The sequence below is a fragment of the Oncorhynchus gorbuscha genome, unplaced genomic scaffold (genome assembly GCF_021184085.1).
Source record: "Oncorhynchus gorbuscha isolate QuinsamMale2020 ecotype Even-year unplaced genomic scaffold, OgorEven_v1.0 Un_scaffold_1161, whole genome shotgun sequence".
Classification (NCBI taxonomy): Eukaryota; Metazoa; Chordata; class Actinopteri; order Salmoniformes; family Salmonidae; genus Oncorhynchus; species Oncorhynchus gorbuscha.
This window is the reverse complement of record NW_025746026.1, coordinates 101998-126653: the sequence shown is the minus strand read 5'-3', so window position 1 is coordinate 126653 and position 24656 is coordinate 101998. Positions and strand designations below refer to the sequence as shown.

General features: G+C 43.1%; 1 protein-coding gene across 1 annotated transcript; it reads left to right on the top strand.

Moving 5' to 3' along the window:
• Nucleotides 1-612: 612 nt before the first annotated feature.
• LOC124021686 (myelin regulatory factor-like protein) lies at nt 613-22813 on the top strand. Its single transcript, XM_046336798.1, has 6 exons — nt 613-910; nt 11308-11396; nt 18784-18874; nt 19923-19984; nt 20158-20632; nt 22565-22813. The coding sequence occupies exons 2-6, from the start codon at nt 11321-11323 to the stop codon at nt 22803-22805; spliced, it is 945 nt and encodes a 314-aa protein (XP_046192754.1). The 5' UTR covers nt 613-910; nt 11308-11320; the 3' UTR covers nt 22806-22813.
• Nucleotides 22814-24656: the final 1843 nt, after the last annotated feature.

Sequence of the window (24656 nt, the reverse complement as noted above, 5' to 3'; positions counted from 1 at the left end):
CATTTGTATGGACAGTACTGTACATTTGTATGGACAGTACTGTACATTTGTATGGACAGTACTGTACATTTGTATGGACAGTACTGTACATTTGTATGGACAGTACTGTACATTTGTATGGACAGTACTGTACATTTGTATGTACTGTACATTTGTATGGACAGTACTGTACATTTGTATGGACAGTACTGTACATTTGTATGGACAGTACTGTACATTTGTATGGACAGTACTGTACATTTGTATGGACAGTACTGTACATTTGTATGGACAGTACTGTACATTTGTATGGACAGTACTGTACATTTGTATGGACAGTACTGTACATTTGTATGGACAGTACTGTACATTTGTATGGACAGTACTGTACATCTGTATGGACAGTACTGTACATCTGTATGGACAGTACTGTACATCTGTATGGACAGTACTGTACATCTGTATGGACAGTACTGTACATCTGTATGGACAGTACTGTACATCTGTATGGACAGTGTTCTATTTGCAGAGTGTCTAAGCCAGAGATAAGACTGCTTTTTAGTGTACTACCCCTCTGTGTCACCTTGTAATGAATACCTGCTTTATGGTCCAGGGCAAGGACACCTGGCACACACAGGCAGAACGCCTGCGCAGGGTATGTGAATGGTTTTTACCTTTCAGACCAGAGAACAAAGTACACAGGAGAGACACCTGTGACATATAAATTATTTTGGATACACAATTCTGGGTATATTATTGTCAACACCAAAAGGCCTAAATCTACCGAAACAACTACCTGGGTGGGTGAACAAACGTGGAGTAACTGGGCTCTGAGGATTTAATGGATATTGTTTGCCAAATGGATTGTACCTGAAGTCGGAGAGAAGGTTGTCAACGGAACTACCAGCCGGGACTCCATTTTGGAGAAAAGGTAAGGTTCACATTCAGCCTTTCCCTTCTCTACTGACTGTGGAGACGGACAACCATTAGCTTCCTTCTAACAGTCAGTAGAGACGGAAAACCATTAGCTTCCTTCTAACAGTCAGTAGAGAAGTGAAACCATTAGCTTCTAACAGTCAGTAGAGACGGACAACCATTAGCTTCCTTCTAACAGTCAGTAGAGAAACCATTAGCTTCCTTCTAACAGTCAGTAGAGAAGAGAAACCTTTAGCTTCCTTCTAACAGTCAGTAGAGATGGAAAACCATTAGCTTCCTTCTAACAGTCAGTAGAGAAGAGAAACCATTAGCTTCCTTCTAACAGTCAGTAGAGACGGAAAACCATTAGCTTCTAACAGTCAGTAGAGAAGAGAAACCATTAGCTTCCTTCTAACAGTCAGTAGAGACGGAAAACCATTAGCTTCCTTCTAACAGTCAGTAGAGAAGATAAACCATTAGCTTCCTTCTAACAGTCAGTAGAGAAGAGAAACCATTAGCTTCCTTCTAACAGTCAGTAGAGAAGAGAAACCATTAGCTTCCTTCTAACAGTCAGTAGAGAAGAGAAACCATTAGCTTCCTCCTAACAGTCAGTAGAGAAACCATTAGCTTCCTTCTAACAGTCAGTAGAGAAACCATTAGCTTCCTTCTAACAGTCAGTAGAGAAACCATTAGCTTCCTTCTAACAGTCAGTAGAGAAACCATTAGCTTACTTCTAACAGTCAGTAGAGAAGATAAACCATTAGCTTCCTTCTAACAGTCAGTAGAGAAACCATTAGCTTCCTTCTAACAGTCAGTAGAGATGGAAAACCATTAGCTTCCTTCTAACAGTCAGTAGAGAAGAGAAACCATTAGCTTCCTTCTAACAGTCAGTAGAGAAGAGAAACCATTAGCTTCCTTCTAACAGTCAGTAGAGAAACCATTAGCTTCCTTCTAACAGTCAGTAGAGATGGAAAATCATTAGCTTCCTTCTAACAGTCAGTAGAGAAGAGAAACCATTAGCTTCCTTCTAACAGTCAGTAGAGAAGAGAAACCATTACCTTCCTTCTAACAGTCAGTAGAGAAACCATTAGCTTCCTTCTAACAGTCAGTAGAGATGGAAAACCATTAGCTTCCTTCTAACAGTCAGTAGAGAAGAGAAACCATTAGCTTCCTTCTAACAGTCAGTAGAGACGGAAACCATTAGCTTCCTTCTAACAGTCAGTAGAGACGAGAAACCATTAGCTTCTAACAGTCAGTAGAGAAGAGAAACCATTAGCTTCCTTCTAACAGTCAGTAGAGACAGAAAACCATTAGCTTCCTTCTAACAGTCAGTAGAGATGGAAAACCACTTAGCTTCCTTCTAACAGTCAGTAGAGAAGAGAAAACCATTAGCTTCCTTCTAACAGTCAGTAGAGAAGAGAAACCATTAGCTTCTAACAGTCAGTAGAGAAGAGAAACCATTAGCTTCCTTCTAACAGTCAGTAGAGACAGAAACCATTAGCTTCCTTCTAACAGTCAGTAGAGACGGAAACCATTAGCTTCCTTCTAACAGTCAGTAGAGAAGAGAAACCATTAGCTTCCTTCTAACAGTCAGTAGAGACTGAAAACCATTAGCTTCCTTCTAACAGTCAGTAGAGACGGAAACCATTAGCTTCTAACAGTCAGTAGAGAAGAGAAACCATTAGCTTCCTTCTAACAGTCAGTAGAGAAACCATTAGCTTCCTTCTAACAGTCAGTAGAGAAGGAAAAACATTAGCTTCCTTCTAACAGTCAGTAGAGAAGGAAAACCATTAGCTTCCTTCTAACAGTCAGTAGAGACTGAAAACCATTAGCTTCCTTCTAACAGTCAGTAGAGAAGAGAAACCATTAGCTTCCTTCTAACAGTCAGTAGAGAAGAGAAACCATTAGCTTCCTTCTAACAGTCAGTAGAGAAGAGAAACCATTAGCTTCCTTCTAACAGTCAGTAGAGAAGAGAAACCATTAGCTTCCTTCTAACAGTCAGTAGAGACAGACAAACATTAGCTTCCTTCTAACAGTCAGTAGAGACGGAAAACCATTAGCTTCCTTCTAACAGTCAGTAGAGAAGAGAAACCATTAGCTTCCTTCTAACAGTCAGTAGAGAAACCATTAGCTTCCTTCTAACAGTCAGTAGAGAAACCATTAGCTTCCTTCTAACAGTCAGTAGAGAAGAGAAACCATTAGCTTCCTTCTAACAGTCAGTAGAGAAGAGAAACCATTAGCTTCTAACAGTCAGTAGAGAAGAGAAACCATTAGCTTCCTTCTAACAGTCAGTAGAGAAGGAAAACCATTAGCTTCCTTCTAACAGTCAGTAGAGACTGAAAAACATTAGCTTCCTTCTAACAGTCAGTAGAGAAGAGAAACCATTAGCTTCCTTCTAACAGTCAGTAGAGACAGACAAACATTAGCTTCCTTCTAACAGTCAGTAGAGACTGAAAACCATTAGCTTCCTTCTAACAGTCAGTAGAGAAGAGAAACCATTAGCTTCCTTCTAACAATCAGTAGAGAAGAGAAACCATTAGCTTCCTTCTAACAGTCAGTAGAGATGGAAAACCATTAGCTTCCTTCTAACAGTCAGTAGAGACGGAAAACCATTAGCTTCCTTCTAACAGTCAGTAGAGAAGAGAAACCATTAGCTTCTAACAGTCAGTAGAGAAGAGAAACCATTAGCTTCCTTCTAACAGTCAGTAGAGAAGAGAAACCATTAGCTTCCTTCTAACAGTCAGTAGAGAAGAGAAACCATTAGCTTCCTTCTAACAGTCAGTAGAGAAGAGAAACCATTAGCTTCCTTCTAACAGTCAGTAGAGATGGAAAACCATTAGCTTCCTTCTAACAGTCAGTAGAGACTGAAAACCATTAGCTTCCTTCTAACGGTCAGTAGAGACGGAAACCATTAGCTTCCTTCTAACAGTCAGTAGAGAAGAGAAACCATTAGCTTCCTTCTAACAGTCAGAGACGGAAAACCATTAACTTCTAACAGTCAGTAGAGAAGAGAAACCATTAGCTTCCTTCTAACAGTCAGTAGAGAAGGAAAACCATTAGCTTCCTTCTAACAGTCAGTAGAGAAGAAAAACCATTAGCTTCCTTCTAACAGTCAGTAGAGAAGGAAAACCATTAGCTTCCTTCTAACAGTCAGTAGAGAAGAGAAACCATTAGCTTCCTTCTAACAGTCAGTAGAGAAGAGAAACCATTAGCTTCCTTCTAACAGTCAGTAGAGAAGAGAAACCATTAGCTTCCTTCTAACAGTCAGTAGAGAAGAGAAACCATTAGCTTCCTTCTAACAGTCAGTAGAGACTGAAAACCATTAGCTTCCTTCTAACAGTCAGTAGAGAAGAGAAACCATTAGCTTCCTTCTAACAGTCAGTAGAGAAGAGAAACCATTAGCTTCCTTCTAACAGTCAGTAGAGAAGAGAAACCATTAGCTTCCTTCTAACAGTCAGTAGAGAAGAGAAACCATTAGCTTCCTTCTAACAGTCAGTAGAGAAGAGAAACCATTAGCTTCCTTCTAACAGTCAGTAGAGAAGAGAAACCATTAGCTTCCTTCTAACAGTCAGTAGAGAAGAGAAACCATTAGCTTCCTTCTAACAGTCAGTAGAGACTGAAAACCATTAGCTTCCTTCTAACAGTCAGTAGAGACTGAAAACCATTAGCTTCCTTCTAACAGTCAGTAGAGAAGAGAAACCATTAGCTTCCTTCTAACAGTCAGTAGAGAAGAGAAACCATTAGCTTCCTTCTAACAGTCAGTAGAGACTGAAAACCATTAGCTTCCTTCTAACAGTCAGTAGAGACTGAAAACCATTAGCTTCCTTCTAACAGTCAGTAGAGACGGAAAACCATTAGCTTCCTTCTAACAGTCAGTAGAGAAACCATTAGCTTACTTCTAACAGTCAGTAGAGAAACCATTAGCTTCCTTCTAACAGTCAGTAGAGATGGAAAACCATTAGCTTCCTTCTAACAGTCAGTAGAGAAGAGAAACCATTAGCTTCCTTCTAACAGTCAGTAGAGAAGAAAACCATTAGCTTCCTTCTAACAGTCAGTAGAGAAACCATTAGCTTCCTTCTAACAGTCAGTAGAGATGGAAAACCATTAGCTTCCTTCTAACAGTCAGTAGAGAAGAGAAACCATTAGCTTCCTTCTAACAGTCAGTAGAGAAGAGAAACCATTAGCTTCCTTCTAACAGTCAGTAGAGAAACCATTAGCTTCCTTCTAACAGTCAGTAGAGATGGAAAACCATTAGCTTCCTTCTAACAGTCAGTAGAGAAGAGAAACCATTAGCTTCCTTCTAACAGTCAGTAGAGAAGAGAAACCATTAGCTTCCTTCTAACAGTCAGTAGAGAAACCATTAGCTTCCTTCTAACAGTCAGTAGAGATGGAAAACCATTAGCTTCCTTCTAACAGTCAGTAGAGAAGAGAAACCATTAGCTTCCTTCTAACAGTCAGTAGAGATGGAAACCATTAGCTTCCTTCTAACAGTCAGTAGAGACGAGAAACCATTAGCTTCCTTCTAACAGTCAGTAGAGAAGAGAAACCATTAGCTTCCTTCTAACAGTCAGTAGAGACAGAAAACCATTAGCTTCCTTCTAACAGTCAGTAGAGATGGAAAACCACTAGCTTCCTTCTAACAGTCAGTAGAGAAGAGAAACCATTAGCTTCCTTCTAACAGTCAGTAGAGAAGAGAAACCATTAGCTTCTAACAGTCAGTAGAGAAGAGAAACCATTAGCTTCCTTCTAACAGGCAGTAGAGACAGAAACCATTAGCTTCCTTCTAACAGTCAGTAGAGACGGAAACCATTAGCTTCCTTCTAACAGTCAGTAGAGAAGAGAAACCATTAGCTTCCTTCTAACAGTCAGTAGAGACTGAAAACCATTAGCTTCCTTCTAACAGTCAGTAGAGACGGAAACCATTAGCTTCCTTCTAACAGTCAGTAGAGACAGAGAAACCATTAGCTTCCTTCTAACAGTCAGTAGAGACGGAAAACCATTAGCTTCCTTCTAACAGTCAGTAGAGAAGAGAAACCATTAGCTTCCTTCTAACAGTCAGTAGAGACTGAAAACCATTAGCTTCCTTCTAACAGTCAGTAGAGACGGAAACCATTAGCTTCCTTCTAACAGTCAGTAGAGAAGAGAAACCATTAGCTTCCTTCTAACAGTCAGTAGAGAAACCATTAGCTTCCTTCTAACAGTCAGTAGAGAAGGAAAAACATTAGCTTCCTTCTAACAGTCAGTAGAGAAGGAAAACCATTAGCTTCCTTCTAACAGTCAGTAGAGACTGAAAACCATTAGCTTCCTTCTAACAGTCAGTAGAGAAGAGAAACCATTAGCTTCCTTCTAACAGTCAGTAGAGAAGAGAAACCATTAGCTTCCTTCTAACAGTCAGTAGAGAAGAGAAACCATTAGCTTCCTTCTAACAGTCAGTAGAGACAGACAAACATTAGCTTCCTTCTAACAGTCAGTAGAGACGGAAAACCATTAGCTTCCTTCTAACAGTCAGTAGAGAAGAGAAACCATTAGCTTCCTTCTAACAGTCAGTAGAGACTGAAAACCATTAGCTTCCTTCTAACAGTCAGTAGAGACGGAAACCATTAGCTTCCTTCTAACAGTCAGTAGAGAAGAGAAACCATTAGCTTCCTTCTAACAGTCAGTAGAGAAAACCATTAGCTTCCTTCTAACAGTCAGTAGAGAAGAGAAACCATTAGCTTCCTTCTAACAGTCAGTAGAGAAGAGAAACCATTAGCTTCCTTCTAACAGTCAGTAGAGACTGAAAACCATTAGCTTCCTTCTAACAGTCAGTAGAGAAGAGAAACCATTAGCTTCCTTCTAACAGTCAGTAGAGAAGAGAAACCATTAGCTTCCTTCTAACAGTCAGTAGAGAATGAAAACCATTAGCTTCCTTCTAACAGTCAGTAGAGACTGAAAACCATTAGCTTCCTTCTAACAGTCAGTAGAGAAGAGAAACCATTAGCTTCCTTCTAACAGTCAGTAGAGAAGAGAAACCATTAGCTTCCTTCTAACAGTCAGTAGAGAAGAGAAACCATTAGCTTCCTTCTAACAGTCAGTAGAGAAGAGAAACCATTAGCTTCCTTCTAACAGTCAGTAGAGAAGAGAAACCATTAGCTTCCTTCTAACAGTCAGTAGAGAAGAGAAACCATTAGCTTCCTTCTAACAGTCAGTAGAGAAGAGAAACCATTAGCTTCCTTCTAACAGTCAGTAGAGAAGAGAAACCATTAGCTTCCTTCTAACAGTCAGTAGAGACTGAAAACCATTAGCTTCCTTCTAACAGTCAGTAGACTGAAAACCATTAGCTTCCTTCTAACAGTCAGTAGAGAAGAGAAACCATTAGCTTCCTTCTAACAGTCAGTAGAGAAGAGAAACCATTAGCTTCCTTCTAACAGTCAGTAGAGAAGAGAAACCATTAGCTTCCTTCTAACAGTCAGTAGAGAAGAGAAACCATTAGCTTCCTTCTAACAGTCAGTAGAGACTGAAAACCATTAGCTTCCTTCTAACAGTCAGTAGAGACTGAAAACCATTAGCTTCCTTCTAACAGTCAGTAGAGACGGAAAACCATTAGCTTCCTTCTAACAGTCAGTAGAGAAACCACTAGCTTCCTTCTAACAGTCAGTAGAGACTGAAAACCATTAGCTTCTAACAGTCAGTAGAGACGGAAAACCACTAGCTTCCTTCTAACAGTCAGTAGAGAAGAGAAACCATTAGCTTCCTTCTAACAGTCAGTAGAGAAACCATTAGCTTCCTTCTAACAGTCAGTAGAGACAGACAAACATTAGCTTCCTTCTAACAGTCAGTAGAGACTGAAAACCATTAGCTTCCTTCTAACAGTCTAGAAGGAAGCTAATGGTTTTTAGTATTTACAACACCAAATTGATTCCTGTCTCTCAGCTTTGTTCAGGATATTTTAGTCAGATGTTTGTAAATCTTTAAGATATATATTTCCTGTTGTTGTTTTTTGTCTTTTTAAAAGGCCACTTGAATTGTTAGTGGTTCATAAGCATCCAGATCTTCATCTGGGACTGACTGAGATGTTTTTTTAGCAAATCATTTTCAACATCCTTCTTCATTATCATAAGGCTGATCGTTTCTCATCATGTATCGGCTGACTTTAGTGTGTCATTAATTCATAGAACAAAACTGACAATGCTATAAAGTCAATATCTAGGAGAAAATAGCCTCGTTATTCACAGCAGTTTAGTCACTGTGTCTTTGTCCCAAATGACAGACTATTCCCCAAAATAGTCCCTATGGGCCCTGGTCTAAAGCTGTGTACTACAAAGGGAACAGGGTGTCATTTGGGATGCATCGTGTATATTATTACAGAAAGCCTCTCGTGTGTGAAGCCAAAGCAATTACACATTTACCTAAATGAGCTGAGCTGAGAGAGACTATCTGCAATTACACATTCCATAAATGAGCTGAGAGAGACTAGAGACAATAGTAATGATGATGATTAATCATGGATTAGCTATAATGTACAGTATATTACACACACACACACACACACACACACACACACACTAACAGTCACACACACACACACACACACACACACACACACACACACACACAGTATTTATAACACACACACACACACACACACACCCTGTCAGCAAGCAGGCAATACTTATTATTAATTATTATTACACCATATATAACGACATAACAGCAGTCAGGAACGTTGTGAAGCGTGAAGAGTCGGTGGTTTTCTTTAATAAAGCTTGTCGTCGGCTGCTTGCAGAGAGAGAGACACGACTACAGTTGAACTGATTCCCAGTGAAAAACACTGAGGCCAACAGAAGACAGATGGACCGTTTTGCTCAATAGAGAAAGGCCTTCCTGGAAGAGCAACACAAAGTGAAGAGCAGGAAGACGGGGTCTTGTTATGAAGCACAAACCAGTCAGACCTGTCTAATCGTTTCTTACTCCGTGAACACCTGGAGTCCAAATACAGATGTCGTCTTCCATTTACATTTACATTTACATTTAAGTCATTTAGCAGACGCTCTTATCCAGAGCGACTTACAAATTGGTGCATTCACCTTATGACATCCAGTGGAACAACCACTTTACAATAGTGCATCTAAATATTTTAAGGGGGGGGGGGGGTGAGAAGGATTACTTTATCCTATCCTAGGTATTCCTTAAAGAGGTGGGGTTTCAGGTGTCTCCGGAAGGTGGTGATTGACTCCGCTGTCCTGGCGTCGTGAGGGAGTTTGTAGACAGGATATCCTGTAGGTCTTCCTCTGTAGTAGTATGATCTCGATGTTACCTCCTCTCCTTGGTAGAGCAACATGCTCAATGCCTGTGTATTTGAGGGAGGAGATGGGATGGTTAGCTTCAACAAGGTGAGCTGCTACTGGATAGTCAATGTTCTTACACCTGATTGAGCTGCGGTGTTCAGCTCTGCGTTGTTTTAATTCTCTTTTTGTTTGTCCTACGTTGGCTTTTCCACATGAACAGGTGATGAGATGGATTACTCCCTTTGTCTTGCATGAGATGATACTCCTAACAGGGATTGTTTTCGACCTGTATGTGGGTGTCTGAAGAAGGATGTTTTTGTAGTGCCATTTAGAAACGGTAGATAATATAATAATAATATATGCCATTTAGCAGATGCTTTTATCCAAAGCGACTTACAGTCATGTGTGCATACATTCTACGTATGGGTGGTCCCGGGGATCGAACCCACTACCCTGGCATTACAAGCGCCATGCTTTACCAACTGAGCTACAGAAGGACCACAGATGTCAGAGAGTCGATTGCTGCTACAATGGGTCTACCTGGGGGAGGAGACACTAATTTGTGTGATTTAGCGACTGTATATAAAGTTGGTAGCTTAGGAAATTTCACACATAGAAATTCACATTTGTCCTTATTCAAAACAGCTTTCCACTGTGGATGTGATATTGTGCTGGAAAGGAGGTAACATGGAGATCAGACTCATACAGACGGAGACCCACAGGATATACTGTCTTAAAACATTGACCCCTAGTGGTCTGAATATTGACCTTGATCTCTAGGTCCTTCTCACGAACAGTGGTATAAAGTACTTAAGTAAATATACTTTAAAGTACTACTTTAAAGTACTAAGTCGTTTTTTGGGGGGAATCTGTACATTACTATTTACATTTTTGACCATTTTTGCTTTTACTCCACTACATTCCTAAAGAAAATAATGTACGTTTTACTCCTTTAATTTTCCCTGACACCCAAAAGTACTCATTACATTTTGAATGCCTAACAGCACAGGAAAATTGTCTAATTCACGTACTTATCAAGAGAACATCCCTGGTCATCCCTACTGCTTCTGATCTGGCAGACTCCCTAAACACACATGCTTCATTTGTTAATTATGTCTGAGTGTTGAACTGTGCCCCTGGCTGTCAATTTTTTAAACAAGAACATTTTGTCGTCTGGTTTGCTTAATATAAGAAATATATAATGATTTATACTTTTACTTTTGATACTTAAGTACATTTAAGTACAGTCTTCCCAGTTCACACATCATTTAGTCCATGTCAGGTGTAGAACAGCTTTATGAAACTGTTACCAGGGGATACGGACAGTTAGTTTACTCCATGTCAGGTGTAGAACAGCTTTATGAAACTGTTACCAGGGGATCATTTAGTTTACTCCATGTCAGGTGTAGAACAGCTTTATGAAACTGTTACCAGGGGATACGGACAGTTAGTTTACTCCATGTCAGGTGTAGAACAGCTTTATGAAACTGTTACCAGGGGATACGGACAGTTAGTTTACTCCATGTCAGGTGAAGAACAGCTTTATGAAACTGTTACCAGGGGATACGGACAGTTAGTTTTCATCCTTGGCAGGTTGACTTTCAGTTAGGCCACTAGGTTTTCCTGACAGAAATAGTTTGTTATGTTACTATGCTTTCCTGACAGAAATAGTTTGACCTAGGGCAGTATGTTTTCCTGACAGAAATAGTTTGACCTAGGGCAGTATGTTTTCCTGACAGAAATAGTTTGACCTAGGGCAGTATGTTTTCCTGACAGAAATAGTTTGACCTAGGGCAGTATGTTTTCCTGACAGAAATAGTTTGACCTAGGGCAGTATGTTTTCCTGACAGAAATAGTTTGTTATGTTACTATGTTTTCCTGACAGAAATTTGTTTTAGCTCGGCCAGTATGTTTTCCTGACAGAAATAGTTTGGCCTAGGGCAGTATATTAGCCTATAGCCTACCATGCCTATAGCCTACCATACCATGCAAGCCTGAAAAAGATTAGGTTGGCATTGGTGAAGGGGTTTCTTCCATTTTGTACAGTCTGTGTGTTTTCCTCCTCATGAACATGCTTGGGCCTACACAGTACTCAAGCCTAGGCCTTGCCTACTGTTTCACCCCCAATAACAGTTGTGTATCTCAGGCAGCTGATCACCATGGAGCCCCCCGGAGGACTCCCAGTGCCCATTGATGTTCTGGGAGAGAATGAAGCGCTGCAGCAGTTCTTTGACGGTAAGACATTCTATTGTTGTGTCCGAAAACAGCACCCTATTCCCTAGTGTGTGTGTGTGTGTGTGTGAGAGGGTTGTGCGAGTCAGAGGAGGCTGGTGGGAGGTACTTTAGGAGGATGGGCTCATTGTAAAGGCTGGAATGGAATAAATGGAACGGTTTCAAACACATAAAAACCACATGTTTGACTCCGTTGCACTAATTCCATTCCAGCCATTACAATGAGCCCATCCTCCTAAACCTCCTCCCACCAGCCTCCTCTGTTGTGTGAGTGAGTGAGTGTGTATGGAATTATGAGTGTGTGTTTTTCAACACGTAATCCTTAAGGGAAGTAGTGTTGTTCCTGAGGTGTCTTAGCTGATCCCACAACATTAACGTCAAAGGCCTTTTCACAGAAATATGAAGTGGCTAAAGCTCTCAGGGTTTGGATAGAATTATCAATATGAGAGGGAGAGGGACGGGGAGAAGAGGGGGGAAGAGGGGGAGAGAGAGGGGGAAAGGGAGAGAGGGGGAAAGGGGGGAAAGGGAGAGAGAGGGGGGAAAGGGAGAGAGAGGGGAAAGGGAGAGAGGAAGAGAGAGGGGGAAAGAGAGAGGGAGAGGGTGGGAAAGGGAGAGAGAGGGGGGAAGGGGGAAAGGGAGAGAGAGGGGGGAAAGGGAGAGAGGGGGAAAGGGAAAGGGAGAGAGAGGGGGGAGAAAGGGAGAGAGAGGGGGAAAGGGAGAGAGAGGGGGATGGGGTGGAGGAGAGAGGGAGAGGGTGGGATGTGGAGGAGAGAGGGGGGGGGGGTTGGAGAGGGGGGGGGTTGGCGAGGGGGTGGGGGAGAGAGCGAGGGGGTCCAGGGGGGAGAGGGGGTGGGGGAGACAGAGAGAAAGAGAGAAAGAGGGGGTCCTGTGGGGAGAGAGAGAGGGAGAAAGGCTCTGATTCGATGTCTCTAACCTTTCAGAACAGTCAAATGATCACCCGTCATGTGTAACGATCACCTTGTAAAGTTCATCTTCCCAAAGTTACTACAGTTAGATGAGTTAATAGGTCATGTTGTGAGTTACTACAGTTAGATGAGTTAATAGGTCATGTTGTGAGTTACTACAGTTAGATGAGTTAGTAGGTCATGTTGTGAGTTACTACAGTTAGATGAGTTAGTAGGTCATGTTGTGAGTTACTACAGTTAGATGAGTTAATAGGTCATGTTGTGAGTTACTACAGTTAGATGAGTTAATAGGTCATGTTGTGAGTTACTACAGTTAGATGAGTTAATAGGTCATGTTGTGAGTTACTACAGTTAGATGAGTTAATAGGTCATGTTGTGAGTTACTACAGTTAGATGAGTTAATAGGTCATGTTGTGAGTTACTACAGTTAGATGAGTTAATAGGTCATGTTGTGAGTTACTACAGTTAGATGAGTTAATAGGTCATGTTGTGAGTTACTACAGTTAGATGAGTTAATAGGTCACGTTGTGAGTTACTACAGTTAGATGAGTTAATAGGTCATGTTGTGAGTTACTACAGTTAGATGAGTTAGTAGGTCATGTTGTGAGTTACTACAGTTAGATGAGTTAATAGGTCATGTTGTGAGGCGGTTTCAATTGAGAAATAGATAGTCGTTTGGTTAGATCAGTCCACTGTCAAGTTTCAAGTTTTTTATTGGTCGTATACCACGCATAACCCGTACATGCATCGTCCAATGAAATGCTTACTTGTAGGTTCCTTCTAGAACAATGCAACAACAAGAAGAAATAATATAAAATAAGATTTTGAAAATAAATGTCTCAGTAGAATATATATATATTTTGTTGCTTATTAAGTATAATAAAGGAAGGCACAATATGTAGATCAATATTTCCAGGTGTATTGGAGAAGGGGGGATGGGGGGGGCAGTGTATAAACTGAGCAGTGTAGTAACAGTCAGGTAGCAGCAGTTGTGATGTGTGTGTAGTCGTGGACGGAGCAATTCCCATACTTGGCCGTGATGCAATCAGTCAGGATGCTCTCGATGGTGCAGTGGTTGTATTTGGAGAGGACCCGGGTTAGTTAGCATGCCAAATTTCTTCAGCCGCCTTAGGAAGTAGAGACGCTGTTGTGCCCTCTTGACAAGAGTGGTGGTGTTGTTTGTCCATGATAAGTACTCTGTGATGTGGATGCCGAGGAACTTAAAACGCGTGACTCTCTCTACCGCAGTCCCGCTGATGTGGATCGGGGCGTGTTCCCTCCTCTGCTTCCTGATGTCAACAATCAACTTGTTTTTTGTTGTTGTTGCTGACATTGATGGAGAGGTTGTTGTCCTGACACCACAATGCCAGTGGGCCTGACATGCTAGCCTCTGTGGGCCATGACCAGCCTCTCCGTGCACTTCATGAGGACTGAGGTGAGCGCGACGGGGCGATAGACATTTGGGCATCACACTTTATTTTTCTTGGGCACTGGGACGATGGTGGTCTCCTTAAAGCAGGTGGGGACTACAGCCTGGGACAGGGACAGGTTGAAGATGTCGGTGAAGACTAGCTGGACAGCACACACTCTGAAGACTGGGAGTATTCACTCTTTTTTTGAGAGTTTTCCTCACATCAGCCTCAGAGAGTGAAAACACCTGGTTGTCTGGAGGAGCGAGAGACTTCCTGGTTGTCTGGAGGAGCGAGAGACTTCCTGGTTGTCTGGAGGAGCGAGAGACTTCCCGGTTGTCTGGAGGAGCGAGAGACTTCCTGGTTGTCTGGAGGAGCGAGAGACTTCCCGGTTGTCTGGAGGAGCGAGAGACTTCCCGGTTGTCTGGAGGAGCGAGAGACTTCCCGGTTGTCTGGAGGAGCGAGAGACTTCCCGGTTGTCTGGAGGAGCGAGAGACTTCCCGGTTGTCTGGAGGAGCGAGAGACTTCCCGGTTGTCTGGAGGAGCGAGAGACTTCCCGGTTGTCTGGAGGAGCGAGAGACTTCCCGGTTGTCTGGAGGAGCGAGAGACTTCCCGGTTGTCTGGAGGAGCGAGAGACTTCCCGGTTGTCTGGAGGAGCGAGAGACTTCCCGGTTGTCTGGAGGAGCGAGAGACTTCCCGGTTGTCTGGAGGAGCGAGAGACTTCCCGGTTGTCTGGAGGAGCGAGAGACTTCCCGGTTGTCTGGAGGAGCGAGAGACTTCCCGGTTGTCTGGAGGAGCGAGAGACTTCCCGGTTGTCTGGAGGAGCGAGAGACTTCCCGGTTGTCTGGAGGAGCGAGAGACTTCCCGGTTGTCTGGAGCAGCGAGAGACTTCCCGGTTGTCTGGAGCAGCGAGAGCTTCCGGTTGTCTGGAGGAGCGAGAGACTTCCCGGTTGTCTGGAGGAGCGAGAGACTTCCCGGTTGTCTGGAGGAGCGAGAGACTTCCCGGTTGTCTGGAGGAGCGAGAGACTTCCCGGTTGTCTGGAGGAGCGAGAGACTTCCCGGTTGTCTGGAGGAGCGAGAGACTTCCCGGTTGTCTGGAGGAGCGAGAGACTTCCCGGATTGTCTCGCTATTGTCTGCCTCGAAGCAAGAACAGAATGTGTTCAACTCAGCTGGGAGCTTCGGTGGGCACCACACAGCTGGATTTGCCTTTTGTAGTCTGTGATAGTCTGTGGTCCTTGCCACATGCGTTGTGAGTCTGAGTTGTGGAACATCAATTCAATGGATTTGAAGAGCTCGTACCTGCTAGCCGCGCAGCGCCCCACAGAGTCATCGGGATCCGTTCTGCTTGACATTGAATGCTGCAGTACGGGCTCTCTGCATTGTACGGATATCTCCGTTCATCCAGGGTTTCTGGTTGGGGGTTTGTCCGGATTGTTATTGTGGGTACACCATCATCAACACATTTCCTAATGAAGCCGGTGACTGACCATATATACTGAAAACAAATAGAAATGTCAAGTGTTGGTCACATGTTTCAAGAGCTGAAATAAAAGATCCCGGTTCTGTGTTGATAGTTCTCAAAGCTTGGTCCTCTTCCCTACTCACACATTCCATATCTGGAGTTAAAGTTCAAGCCAGTTATTTCACGTTTTGTAGGCTAAAAATGGACAGCATACGAGGACAGATAAGATGCTTATGACAATTGAAATACGGTCATTCTGTTATGCAGGTGAATGAGGACCCAAAAGCGACTTGGCGAAAACAGAGTCTTTAATCCAGTAAAGTAAATATACAATCATAAAGCACAATTCCACTCGTAATGACGAGAACAGACTGGAGACTCGATCATGAACTGCCGGTTGCCTCAGGAAGGCACTTGAACGTAGCAGACTCAGACACCTGCTCACCACGCAGCATCTGAGGGAAACACGACACGACAGGGCGATACAGACACAGCACGGTGAACAATAGACAAGGATCCGACAGGGCAGAAACGGAAAACAAGGGGAGAAATAGGGACTCTAATCAGGGAAAAAGATAGGGAACAGGTGTGGGAAGACTAAATGATTGATTAGGGGAATAGGAACAGCTGGGAGCAGGAACGGAACGATAGAGAGAAGAGAGAGAGGAAGGGAGAGAGAAAAAGGGGAACGAACCTAAAAAGACCAGCAGGGGAAAACGAACAGAGGGAAAAGCAAAATGACAAGACAATCTAAGACAAAACATGACACATAGAGTTAGCAGACCAGAGACACTTCCCAGCCCCGTATCTACACAGGTGCAGCAGAGCTCTGACGTCATGGGCAGCTCAAGGCCACCTGTCCCACAATCAGAGTCACACAGTAATTAGATCAAGGCCAAACACATCACTCTCAGGGACAAGCTAGTAGGACATTCTTTAAAGAACTTAGATAACGTTTAAAAATGTTTTTAAGTTCAGGTCTTTGTTTGTTGCGTGAGTGTTTGTGACTGTAAAATGTCTCCTTGCATTTAACTTGGGTACTAAGTATGTATTTGGCATGCTAGGTATATTTTTGGCATGCTAGGTATGTATTTGGTATGTATTTGGTATGCTAGGTATGTATTTGGTATGCTAGGTATGTATTTGGTATGCTAGGTATGTACTTGGTATGTATTTGGTATGTATTTGGTATGCTAGGTATGTATTTGGTATGATAGGTATGTACTTGGTATGTGTTTGGTATGCTTGGTATGTATTTGGTATGTATTTGGTATGCTGGGTATGTATTTGGTATGCTGGGTATGTATTTGTTATGCTTGGTATGTATTTGTTATGCTTGGTATGTATTTGGTATGCTAGGTATGTATTTGGTATGCTAGGTATCTATTTGGTATGCTAGGTATCTATTTGGTATGCTAGGTATCTATTTGGTATGCTAGTTATGTATTTGGTTTGCTTGGTATGTATTTGGTATGCTAGGTATGTATTTGGTATGTATTTGGTATGCTAGGTATGTATTTGGTTTGCTAGGTATGTATTTGGTTTGCTTGGTATGTATTTGGTATGCTAGGTATGTATTTGGTATGATAGGTATGTATTTGGTATGCTAGGTATGTATTTGGTATGTATTTGGTATGCTAGGTATGTATTTGGTATGCTAGGTATGTATTTGGTATGTATTTGGTATGCTTGGTATGTATTTGGTATGCTAGGTATGTATTTGGTATGCTAGGTATGTATTTGGTATGCTAGGTATGTACTTGGTATGCTAGGTATGTATTTGGTATGCTAGGTATGTATTTGGTATGCTAGGTATGTACTTGGTATGCTAGGTATGTATTTGGTATGCTAGGTATGTATGCTAGGTATGTATTTGGTATGCTAGGTATGTATTTGGTACGCTAGGTATGTATTTGGTACGCTAGGTATGTATTTGGTACGCTAGGTATGTATTTGGTATGCTAGGTATGTATTTGGTACGCTAGGTATGTATTTGGTATGCTAGGTATGTATTTGGTACGCTAGGTATGTATTTGGTACGCTAGGTATGTATTTGGTATGCTAGGTATGTACTTGGTATGCTAGGTATGTATTTGGTATGCTAGGTATGTATTTGGTATGCTAGGTATGTATGCTAGGTCTTGTTTACCCAGGTCTTGTCCATAATGTGTCCTGTCCTAGTCACTACACTGATGTGTTGGAAGCAGAGCCCAGCCAGTACTGTGTGTGTACATGTATATACAGGCTGTATATGGCTCTGAGGGGAGCTCACCGTAGACATAGACTCCTCTACTGATGCCTTTGGACAGTGAAGCTAAAACATTTCATTTGGCTCTAAACTCCAGCCTTTTGGATTTGAGTTCAAATGTTTTATATGAAACAACAGTACAGAATGTCATTTTGAGGATTTTAGAAATAAATGTGCTTTATGTATCTTGTCCCCCCCCCAGTATTTAAAAAAAAAACTGCACTATTGGTTTTCGGGCTCGTAAGTAAGTAAGCAATCATTTCACTGTAAGGTCTACCTGTTCTATACGGAGCATGTGACTAATAAAGATTTGATTTGATTTGAAGGGGTCATAAGTATTTGGACAAATTCACTTCTGGTGTATTGAAGCAGTGTATATGGGACCAGATACTAAGCTTCTGCCCAAATGTAATACGTAGGGGAGTGTACACACAGTAGATACACAGTAGATGCACAGCAGGACTGGGACATCAACCACAGCACACACTGAGCAGTCAGTTCTTCTAGCGACCTGCCTCTTTTCTGGCTGATAGCAGTGATCACTACTGTCTCCTACAGTACAGGGAGCCTCTATGAGAGCTGTGTCCTGGCTGATAACAGTGATCTCCTACAGTACAGGCAGCCATGTATAGGGCAGGCTATAGCAAGCCTGTAGGTGATGGACCACACTTTGATACGCTGTAATGGTTACATACTGATATTAACGATGGGTTAGTTTCACCTGGTGACCTATAGCCTTGGCAGATTCATGCTTTGTAGGGGAGAGAGAGAGAGCAAGATCTTGAGTGAGAGAGGGGGAGCAAGATTTAGAGAGAAAGATTTAGAGAGAAAGAGAGGGGAAGACTGAGCAAGATTTAGAGAGAGAGAGGGAGCAAGATTTAGAGAGAGAGAGGGAGCAAGATTTAGAGAGAGAGAGGGAGCAAGATTTAGAGAGAGAGAGGGAGCAAGATTTAGAGAGAGAGAGGGAGCAAGATTTAGAGAGAGAGAGGGAGCAAGATTTAGAGAGAGAGAGGGAGCAAGATTTAGAGAGAGAGAGGGAGCAAGATTTAGAGAGAGGGAGCAAGATTTAGAGCGAGAGAGAGGGAGCAAGATTTAGAGGAGAGAGAGGGAGCAAGATTTAGAGAGAGAGAGGGGAGCAAGATTTAGAGCGAGAGAGGGAGCAAGATTTAGAGAGGGAGCAATATTTAGAGAGGAAGCAAGATTTAGAGAGAGAGAGGAGCAAGATTAAGAGAACGAGAGAGAGGGAGCAAGATTTAGAGCGAGAGAGAGGGAGCAAGATTTAGAGAGCGACTGTGAACCAGAATGAGACGCTTGTGAATTGTAATGAAAAGTGTGTGTTTCCAGGATGCCAGGATATGAGTGGGGTCCTGGAGAGTGCTGTGGTGGACACCAGCATACTGGAACAGTACCTCAGCAACGACATGGACCCAACATTGTAAGCATCCATGTTTACTTTATTGTGCCTGAGGGTAAATCTGTTTCCAGTACCATCTAATACCTGGTAAGCATCCATATTATTAGTCCATCTACCACCCATAAACACAGCAGCTGTGTTAAATGGAATGGACGGCACACATAAGTGTTTACAACACAACGGCATAATCCTAGAGCTGGGGTGGCCAACCCTCCTCCAGGAGACCTACTGGTTCTGCAGGCTTTTGTTCCTGCCCTACACTGTACCTGCTGCAGGTGGGCAGCTCTCCACCATGGCACCAACAGCTACAGCTGTAGGCTTTGTTGTTGGCTAGTCAAGACAATGACACGTTAGGGAAGCAGAGAGAAAGGCTAGTTCTAGAAACCTTGTCTTTGGAGGGCCGTGTCTGACTGTCTTTGGAGGGCCGTGTCTGACTGTGTCTTTGGAGGGCCGTGTCTGACTGTGTCTTTGGAGGGCCGTGTCTGACTGTGTCTTTGGAGGGCCGTGTCTGACTGTGTCTTTGAAGGGCCGTGTCTGACTGTCTTTGGAGGGCCGTGTCTGACTGTGTCTTTGAAGGGCCGTGTCTGACTGTGTCTTTGGAGGGCCGTGTCTGACTGTGTCTTTGGAGGGCCGTGTCTGACTGTGTCTTTGGAGGGCCGTGTCTGACTGTGTCTTTGGAGGGCCGTGTCTGACTGTGTCTTTGGAGGGCCGTGTCTGACTGTGTCTTTGGAGGGCCGTGTCTGACTGTGTCTTTGGAGGGCCGTGTCTGACTGTGTCTTTGGAGGGCCGTGTCTGACTGTGACTGTGACTGTGGAGGGCCGTGTCTGACTGTGTCTTTGGAGGGCCGTGTCTGACTGTCTTTGGAGGGCCGTGTCTGACTGTGACTGTGGAGGGCCGTGTCTGACTGTGTCTTTGGAGGGCCGTGTCTGACTGTGTCTTTGGAGGGCCATGTCTGACTGTGACTGTGTCTGTCTCTTTTGGAGGGCCGTGTCTGACTGTGTCTGTCTCTTTGGAGGGCCGTGTCTGACTGTCTTTGGAGGGCCATGTCTGACTGTCTTTGTCTTCCTAGCATGTTACCAGAGTCACCACCAGATTCTGGTTCAGAACCATGTTCACCTCCGCAAATACCAGGTGAGCCACTGTGATAATGAAACCTCTTCCTTTATTGGCAATACTTTATCAACAACGGTTGATAGGAATCTCTTTTAAGGCCAAGTGTTACAAACAGTACAACCATATCATAATAATAAAATGTTCCTATTTTAATGAATGATATGACTGCCTTTGCCCCGTTCCTAACCTAGACGTGAGTTACGGCTACCAGGAAGTGTTCCAGACAGTGACACGTCCTCCAGCCTCATCGTGCCGATATAAAGAGCTGGCACCACAACCCCCACCACACCCAGGACTGCCATACCACCAGGGGCTGCCTAACTCTTACACCAAGGCAGGCACATCTCCAGGCTCACTGCCCCACAACCCCCCCCTCCACCACCCCCACTACCTGAGCCCAGGGGAGAGCTATATACAGTCTAACACTGCCCCCACACCGCCAGTCCACCACAAGGCTCCCCAGCAGCATCAGCCTCCTCCACGCCAGGGCCTGGCAGACAGCTACCCCAGGGCCAACGCACCCCCGGTCCCAGAACTACCTCCAGGTCAAGCCCCATACCTAGCCCCAGGCCTCGGGCTGCCCTCATCCTGCCTACTACCTGTGCCTGGATGCCCTTCAGAACCAGGATATTCATACCTGCCCCCCACTGCTGGGCAATACACAGGGTGAGAACTACTACTAAACTACCGTACAGCACATAAACTACTAAACTACCGTACAGTACATAAACTACTAAACTACTGTACAGTACATAAACTACTAAACTACCGTACAGTACATAAACTACTAAACCACCGTACAGCACATAAACTACTAAACTACTGTACAGCACATAAACTACTAAACTACTGTACAGTACATAAACTACTAAACTACCGTACAGCACATAAACTACTAAACCACCGTACAGTACATAAACTACTAAACTACCGTACAGCACATAAACTACTAAACTACCGTACAGCACATAAACTACTAAACCACCGTACAGCACATAAACTACTAAACCACCGTACAGTACATAAACTACTAAACCACCGTACAGTACATAAACTACTAAACCACCGTACAGCACATAAACTACTAAACCACCGTACAGTACATAAACTACTAAACCACCGTACAGCACATAAACTACTAAACTACTGTACAGTACATGAACTACTAAACTACCGTACAGTACATAAACTACTAAACCACCGTACAGCACATAAACTACTAAACCACCGTACAGTACATAAACTACTAAACTACCGTACAGCACATAAACTACTAAACTACCGTACAGCACATAAACTACTAAACTACCGCACAGCACATAAACTACTAAACTACCGTACAGCACATAAACTACTAAACCACCGTACAGTACATAAACTACTAAACTACCGTACAGTACATAAACTACTAAACTACCGTACAGCACATAAACTACTAAACTACCGTACAGTACATAAACTACTAAACTACCGCACAGCACATACGGGTACATAAACTACCAAACTACTGTGCGGTACATATGGGTACATAAACTACTAAACCACCGTACAGTATATAAACTACTAAACTACCGTACAGTACATAAACTACTAAACTACCCATACGGGTACATAAACTACTGTACAGTACATAAACTACTGTACAGTACATAAACTACCAGTACATAAACTACCGTACAGTACATAAACTACCGTACAGTACATAAACTACTAAACTACCAGTACAGTACATAAACTACTAAACTACTGTACAGCACATAAACTACTAAACTACCGTACAGTACATAAACTACCAAACCACCGTAACTACTGGCACATAAACCACTAAACTACCGTACAGTACATAAACTACTAAACTACTGTACAGTACATAAACTACTAAACTACTGTACAGTACATAAACTACTAAACTACCGTACAGTACATAAACTACTAAACTACCCAGTACATAAACTACTAAACTACCGGTACATAAACTACTAAACTACTGTACAGTACATAAACTACCGTACAGTACATAAACTACTAAACCACCGTACAGTACATAAACTACTAAACAAACCACTACCAAACCACCGTACAGTACATAAACTACCAAACTACCGTACAGTACATAAACTACTAAACCACCGTACAGTACATAAACTACTAAACCACCGTACAGTACATAAACTACTAAACCACCGTACAGTACATAAACTACTAAAACACCGTACAGTACATAAACTACTAAACCACCGTACAGTACATAAACTACTAAACCACCGTACAGTACATAAACTACCAAACCACCGTACAGTACATAAACTACTAAACTACCGTACAGTACATAAACTACTAAACCACCGTACAGTACATAAACTACTAAACCACCGTACAGTACATAAACTACCAAACCACTGTACAGTACATAAACTACTAAACCACCGTACAGTACATAAACTACTAAACCACCGTACAGTACATAAACTACTAAACTACTGTACAGCACATATCAGTTTGAAAATGACAGTCAAAATATGTTTTACTTTAACGGGATATGAATGTTTTAACAGTTCCCTCTTATCCTCTCCTCTTCCTCCTCCTCTTCCTCCACAGGCTTATATTGCCTGACTGTAGGAAGAGAAGACGAACAGAACCCCTCGGGGTACAGAACCATTTAGCGACTGTTCCTCTAGCAGGGGGCTCCGAGAGGGGAGGCGGTGACGTCCCGTCCTATGACAGTGACGGGGCCACAGAGAGCAGCTCTGGGATGGGGACCAATCAGCTCCTCACCTGGGATCGCTACCAGCCTGGCCTGTGGACACCGCTCTACAACAGTAACTATGACATCCTGTGAGTGTCCTTGTGCCTTGACGTTTCCCTCACCAAGGCTCTGCCTCAAACATTTAAGACATTTAGGCTCATGCCTTCTAATGGGGACTGCCTGTCTTAGTCTCTAAACTCAAAGGCTATTCAACTAACGCTACATTATTTTAAGGGACTGATTTTTGTTCAAGTTAAGCGCAGGGGGAGCAAATATTTTTCACTTTCTATGTCTGACAATGTCATAACTCATCAGTAACATCTTAGTCATTTCTTAGCCAGCAGTAAAATGGTTTTAGTCATGAGTCGTTGTAAATAAACCCCATTTGGTTCAATTATAGACTTACATTTACATTTAAGTCATTTAGCAGACGCTCTTATCCAGAGCGACTTACAAATTGGGTAAGTTTGACTTAAATGGACACAATTGACTCTTACTGTATGTTATTCTTATCGTACTTGGTCATTCATAATTATAAACTGGGTGCTTTGAGCCCTGAATGCTGATTGGCTGAAAGCTGTATTTTTACTATTCTAATTACGTTGGTAACCAGTTTAAAATAGCAAAAAGGCATCTCATAGGTTTGTGGTACATTGCCAATATACCACAGTTAACGGCTACCCTGTTCAAAGGCTCTTTAATGTTTTGTCTTGCCCCTCCACCCTCTGACACACACATCATCCATGTCTCTGTTGTCTCAAGGCTTAAAACTCCTTCTTTAACACCTCTCCTCCACCTTCATCTACACTGATTGAAGTGGATTTAACAGGTGACATCAATAAGGGATCATAGCTTCTTTCACCTGGATTCACCTGGTCAGTCTATGTCATGCATCACCTGGTCAGTCTGTGTCATGCATTCACCTGGTCAGTCTGTCATGCATTCACCTGGTCAGTCTGTGTCATGCATCACCTGGTCAGTCTGTGTCATGCATTCACCTGGTCAGTCTGTGTCATGCATTCACCTGGTCAGTCTGTCATGCATTCACCTGGTCAGTCTATGTCATGCATCACCTGGTCAGTCTGTGTCATGCATTCACCTGGTCAGTCTGTGTCATGCATTCACCTGGTCAGTCTGTGTCATGCATTCACCTGGTCAGTCTGTGTCATGCATTCACCTGGTCAGTCTGTGTCATGCATTCACCTGGTCAGTCTATGTCATGGAATCACCTGGTCAGTCTGTGTCATGCATTCACCTGGTCAGTCTGTGTCATGCATTCACCTGGTCAGTCTGTGTCATGCATTCACCTGGTCAGTCTGTGTCATGCATTCACCTGGTCAGTCTGTGTCATGCATTCACCTGGTCAGTCTGTGTCATGCATTCACCTGGTCAGTCTGTGTCATGCATTCACCTGGTCAGTCTGTGTCATGCATTCACCTGGTCAGTCTGTGTCATGCATTCACCTGGTCAGTCTGTGTCATGCATTCACCTGGTCAGTCTGTGTCATGCATTCACCTGGTCAGTCTATGTCATGCATCACCTGGTCAGTCTGTGTCATGCATTCACCTGGTCAGTCTGTGTCATGCATTCACCTGGTCAGTCTGTGTCATGCATTCACCTGGTCAGTCTGTGTCATGCATTCACCTGGTCAGTCTGTGTCATGCATTCACCTGGTCAGTCTGTGTCATGCATTCACCTGGTCAGTCTGTGTCATGCATTCACCTGGTCAGTCTGTGTCATGGAAAGAGCAGGTGTTCCTAATGTTTTGTCACTCAGTGTAGCTTGCTCTCCCCATCGTCTCTCCAACCCTGCTAGTCCTTCCCCGGTTACCATGTGGACACCTTTGATAAAGGTTTCAACTTTGACTCCACAGCTGTTATCTATACTTTGACCGTCCTTCTAGTTATCTATACTTTGTGTGTCAGAAAACTTTGAACCACTTTC

Coding starts and splice junctions, on each gene's coding strand:
- LOC124021686 (XM_046336798.1), top strand. CDS start 11,321: ATGGAGCCCCCCGGAGGACTCCCAGTGCCCATTGATGTTCTGGGAGAG. Junction 11,397..18,783: donor GCTGCAGCAGTTCTTTGACG/GTAAGACATTCT, acceptor GTGTGTTTCCAG/GATGCCAGGATATGAGTGGG. Junction 20,633..22,564: donor ACTGCTGGGCAATACACAGG/GTGAGAACTACT, acceptor CTTCCTCCACAG/GCTTATATTGCCTGACTGTA.